General features: G+C 31.5%; 1 protein-coding gene across 1 annotated transcript; it reads left to right on the top strand.

Moving 5' to 3' along the window:
* On the top strand, positions 736 to 4,679 carry LOC107626108 (mitochondrial substrate carrier family protein ucpB). Its single transcript, XM_016328891.2, is given in 10 exon segments — positions 736 to 1,021; positions 1,221 to 1,346; positions 2,074 to 2,135; positions 2,224 to 2,460; positions 2,546 to 2,582; positions 2,585 to 2,640; positions 2,864 to 2,913; positions 3,249 to 3,381; positions 3,467 to 3,504; positions 4,086 to 4,679. Coding segments are annotated over 10 exon segments (876 nt in total). The 5' UTR covers positions 736 to 981; the 3' UTR covers positions 4,183 to 4,679.

The following is a 6,096-nucleotide window of genomic DNA, read 5'->3' as shown; positions in this document are numbered from 1 at the left end:
ATACTTAATTTGATCCTTAAATTTATACACAAATTTTAGTTTAACTTTTAAATTTTTAATTGTTTTTATTTAATCTCTAAATTTTGTGAATGTAATTTATATTAGTTCTTAAAATAATTTTTGATGCACACTTGACGTGGACAACTGAATATACGTTAAAAGTGATATTTATTGAAACTTTTTCACCCAAAACAAATGATATAACATCGATTTTGAGTTACTTGAGCGCCAAAACCAAAACGTCATCATTTTATAAGATTTGAACATGATATTTGTACGGTCTATATTAACATTCTATTAAGAGAAAGTCTATGGGCCAACAGATTTATTAAAATTTAGCTAGCACTTAGTCAGCAAAAGAAAAATGAGTGATTCTCTACCATTAGATGAAATCTCACACCATTAAATACACTATTGATGGCTAATTGATGGCTACAACTCACAAAATCTGCTGGCGCTAGCATTTCTCTTCTATTAATATTTGTGTGGTGAAAATTATCCAAAAATATTGAAAATGAATCTTTTCAATTTTTTTTTAATAATTGAAGAAGTCAAATGTGATCTCTTACCATTAATTTTATAAATGTGACAAAAAAAACATGAAAAAAATATTAAAAGTTAGAAATTATATTTTATTCTTTCAATTTTTTTTAACAATTAAAAGGATCTATTTTCTTATAATATTANNNNTGCATGTGTTTCTGTTGCATTAAAAAAAAATAAAACACTCCTTTTTAGTTTTTTATATATATTTATTTATTCTCTCTCTTTTTTTATCCTTTTTTTTAATATTCTTGTTAATGTTGTCTTCCCCGAATCAGAAGGTGCGGTTGTTTTTCTGAAGTCCCTACGGGGACACCCGATAAAATTGGTGCTCTCTTTCTTAACCTTTCTCTTCATTTTCCCTTCAGAGAACACAGATCTACATACCCTTTTTTTTTGTTTTTTTCTTTTCTTTTTCTTCTTAACAGGAAAAAACAAATGGCTGGAAATTCAACTTCTAATAATTCGGCAGCTTCAGGTAACTTGAGCTTCAGTTTCTGAGACCCTTTTGCTTGCAATTCAATAAAGTTTTCATCTTCATGATCTCTGCATGTTGTGTCCATCATTTTTTTTTTCGAATTTTCTCAGCTGTAAAGTTGTGATTTTTGAATTTGTTGAAATTCTGAGAAGAAGGTAACCAATAATAAATAAATAAAAATGTGCGCGTGTGTGTTCAGGAACTAGTAATATTAATGGGAATGGTGAGAGGCAAAGTTGGGCTACATCACCTTCCACTGTCTTCAATCATTTTGGTACAAGTGGACTTTCTGTGGCAGTTGCAACTGCAATCACTCACCCTTTAGGTTCTTCTCTCTATCTCTTACCTTCCCAAATATTTGGATTTTTTATTCCCAAAATTCAATTTTTTATTTTTTTATTTTTTATTTATGTTTGGTATTGATTGGCTGTTTGGTTGGGTGTCATTGGTAGTTTGTAGCTTGTTTTGATTTGATTATAAGCAGCTTTGAATCCAACATAAAGTTAGTCTAAATGCATATATAAACTGGTTGAAGATCTAATATGTCTTGTATATTTGTCCCTCTTGGTTGTTTTGCAATTTATATTATATCCCTTGTTGTTTGCATTGCAAGAAAATGATTGTTGTGTTAGTGGATTCAATTGAGGATAACTCAAGGCATATGAATGAAAGGCGAAGGGGATAGTTCAAATGAACGATATTTTCTGAAATTTAACCATAATGCAACCTATTTTTCGCATAGTCAAGTTCAAAAACAGAAAATGTAGTTTATAACAATGTAGAACTCAGTCTATGTTTGTATTTCTTGTGGATAAGCATGCTTCATAAGTCGAAGCTGCATTTAGGAAAATGTTTTAGGTACTAACGAAGTCAATGGTTTCGATGAAGATGCTGTCAAAAAGAAAAATATATGTTATGTAAAAATTGGTGAAGGCTAAATGAGATTGAGACCTTGAACGTGTTTAGAAGATACTAGTGTATTTGGGATCCGGAAAAACTGAAAACAAAACCGGTAAGAACAGCTAAATATCTTGTTTTTACTTTCTGTGCAGATGTATTGAAAGTAAGGCTGCAGATGCAACTCGTTGGCCAGAAAGGTCCTTTGACTGGAATGGTAGTGTGCCGAGTTCGACCTTACCTATGAATGACCTCCGTTATCACATTATAGTTACAGAACTTTTATCATTTAAGCATTTGTTCAGGGACAATTGTTTTTAAGTGTGGTGAAAAACGAAGGACCAAAGTCTTTGTATTCGGGCTTGACACCTGCACTAACAAGGTCAGTTCTTTATGGAGGACTACGCTTGGGCTTGTATGAACCCTCTAAGCATGCTTGTGATGTTACTTTTGGCTCCTCCAATGTTTTAGTTAAAATCGCTTCTGGCATGTTTGCTGGTGCTATTTCGACTGCACTCACCAATCCAATTGAAGTTCTTAAGGTGTGTTACTTTCTTGTTTTCTTCTAATTTAGTTTAATTCTTTTTTACCTTTTTTTCCCTTTGAAATCATATTCCACACAATCAGGTGCGTTTGCAAATGAATCCAGAGATGAACAAGAGTGGACCGATAGTGCTGCCTTGACTGCATCGCAGCTTGCTACATACGATGAAACCAAGCAGGTCAGCTTCGAACTGTATAATTCTTTTTACTTATATCTTAAGCAATTCATATTGTTGATAATGATTGTTATCCACATAATTGAAAAGTAAATCTATATTTGGTGATCATAGAGAAAACTTCTGCTCTGTTATTCTTAATCCTCATGCTAATTTGGTTCTGTCCTCGTTGTCGATACTATTGTCTCTCTGCTTTCATAATTTATTTTGCATTTTTTGTATGCAGCTTTTAGTCAGGTTTGCATCTCTTGAAGAAGGATTCCATCTACATCTGATGTATGGCTCTCCTTCCAACTCTTTTCCTTCTTCGGATTCTTGGTGTAAACTGAATCATAGTAAACCGAATATGGTTAAGAATCCCCAATTTATGGGCAACAACTTTAGATTAACACCGACTGAAGAAGCTTGGAAAAGAAATTTAAATTATAAAATTAGGATAAATTAAATATGTTCCGGAACTGATGATATTGAGTACAACATATTGAAAACTAATATCTTGTAAAAAGGTGCCTAACTAATTTTATTCATATGATTAACTTAGATCAATATTATTTGTCTTTAGACTGGCACAAGATTCAATTCTGATCTAACTGTAATTCTACCTTATATAGCTCAAGCACAGTTGCCGGCATTTTGAGCACCATCGTAACTGCTCCCATAGATATGGTAAAAACTCGTCTCATGTTGCAACGTGCATCGAAAGGTTCTAGGCTCTATAAAAGTGGATTTCATTGTGCATACCAGGTATTCATGTTGTTTTCGCTCGAATCGCCCAAGCCTGCCATGAATTGCATTTGTGTTTTAATGCTACTTTTCATTTGTGGTTCAGGTCCTACTTACAGAGGGTCCAATGGCACTTTACAAAGGGTGAGTTTATGTTCACTACTAGCATTCTTGTGTAGGACTTGTTTGCTTAGCTCTAAAATTTTCATAATTAATCACTCTGGTTTTCAAAATACTTCTTGAAAGTTATTGAAAATTGCAGCTATGTTCTTTTGATTAGCTGAATTTACTTTTGAAGTCACTACTCGGAGAAGAGATACCATTAAAAACATACAGTAAATCCTGAGTTCCTGCTGTTAAACTTTAGCTCATCAACATTTTAAGCCGCAAATGATTAAAATGTGCAACTCCACATCCTAAAATTGCAAAAAGAAAAGGGCCTTATGTTGATATTTCTACCAGAATTACCGTGTCATGCGATGTGATGCATTTTATTGACAAGTTACCCCTTAAAATGAAGTTTCAAAAGACTTTTTTTTTACTCTAACAACTTTAGGGTGTCGAATTGCAAATTTTGAAAGTTTAGGGTGTAAAATAACATGATTCACAAAGTTCAAGTTAATTTTCATTTCCCCGAAATTCAAATTCCTCATGTTTTTCTTTGGGGTTCAGAGCATGCATATTTTGTTCACATAGTTTTAATCTATACCATACCGTTCTGTCAGGGGCTTTGCGATATTCGCAAGAATCGGGCCACAAACAACAATTACATTTATATTATGTGAAGAGCTAAGAAAACTTGCTGGATTGAAGGCAATCTAGTACCATAAACCAACTTTGATTAGAATTATTCTTGATAAGTGCTGAAGAAGCAAGCTACTCTTCTTAGTTCTTGCAAACAAGTCCATTCTTTTAGATAGATTTTTATTCTTATAGTTTTGATTGGTGATTTGAGGTACATACCCCAGAGAACAAGATCACATTTTTTTGACTGGCAATCAGGTAAATTCTTTTAAGGGATCCATTCTAATCTTAGTATGTTGTTGTTATTGTTATCGTCGTCGTTGTCGTCATCTCCATTGTTTTGCTGGAATAAGTTCCAGGGTAGTTACTAGTAAAGGAGTCTGGGGTTGTTTTGGTTCCAAGTTCCAACCCTTCTATTACTATGATCATTGTATTACAAGAGGGTACTCTTGTTTTTGTATTATTATTGTCATTATTACTGTAATAACATCACTGTAATATAGAAATTACATTAGTCACCTGCCCTCAAAAAAGAAGGGTTGAGTGAGATTCAATATTATTTTTTTGCATATTAATAGTTTCCTTGTTATGACTCTCAAATAGTAATATAGTGCCTTTGGCTTAAGATATTTGATGAATACTCAAAATTAGTTATCCAATTAGTTATTATGTACTATTTTTATCTATATTTGTACTTATTATTTTATATATTTTCTAAATAACGCAATCAGCTACCAGATTAATTAAACGTTTCAAAGTATAATAATCAAAATCTGTCATCACAGAATAATCAATTTTTTTTTCCTTATAGTAGCATATAATTTTTTTTCACAAATACCAAATATGCTTGTATAACATAGCTGATTGATGATTAGTGTTTGTGTGTTTTATATAGTATGGTTGTTTAGGCTGAGTTTAACATGTCTATTATTAGGGGTGTTTAAATCCAAATCGATTCAAATTAAACCGTTCATTTAATTCGATCTAAATCAAAAACCGATTAAAACCGTACTAATTCGGATTTGATTTGATTCTATTTTTTGCAAACCGTTGGATTGGATCGGATTTCGGATCTACTTTTCATAATCGATCCAATTCAATCCAAATCGCACAATGTGCTATAATATTATTATTTTATTATTATATTTACAATTATACTTATAACATGTTCAATTTGTTATACATTTTTCTATTATTCATGTATTATTATTATTAAATAAATATTTTATGTTCAAAATGTTATTTATTTATTTATTTTAACTAACTTATAATTTTATTTCTATTATTATGTTATTGTTGGCTTTTTAAGATATTGTTAAGACTTGTTATGTCATTGCTGATTATTTAAAATTTGATGTTAAGACTTGTTATATGTATTTAATTTTTTTTATTTAAAAAACCACAAATCCAAACCGATCCAAACCGCTTGTAATCGGATCGGATTTCCAATAAAATTTCATCCAATCCAAACCGCATCGCATATAAATTAAGCGTTCGGATCAGATGACTTTTTCCCTTAAAGCCGAACCAAACCACACCGCCGAACACCCCTATCTATTATATTCACATTTATTCATTTTCTGTAATATCCTCTGCACAAATTTAAACACTCTTAACAATGATATGTAGATTAAAGTTAAAATAAAGTAGTAGTTTAAAAAAAAAAGATTTGATAAACATAATTGTACTTAAACTTTCGATTTGAGGGTCTTTGTTAAGTGTGTAAATAAATACATATATTTTAGAGTAGACCATGATATTCCAAATCACAGCAACATATTTATGAAGGAATGCTTGTTACAATTAATGATTTCCTGAGAGTCAGAGAAAGTTACTACTGCACTGTAGAACATCAATGACAGTGACGAGTGTGTCATGGGTTTCCATGGTCCATTATTATGTCAACTTGTATTCATTCATGTTTTCCAATTTCAAGGTACCACTGCCTTCCTAATAATGACCACAAAATAAAATAAAATAAAAATTTATATT

Source organism: Arachis ipaensis, chromosome B02 (genome assembly GCF_000816755.2).
Source record: "Arachis ipaensis cultivar K30076 chromosome B02, Araip1.1, whole genome shotgun sequence".
In the NCBI taxonomy this organism is placed as follows: Eukaryota; Viridiplantae; Streptophyta; class Magnoliopsida; order Fabales; family Fabaceae; genus Arachis; species Arachis ipaensis.
The sequence above is the reverse complement of the archived record's forward strand: the minus strand, read 5'-3'. Positions and strand labels throughout refer to the sequence as shown.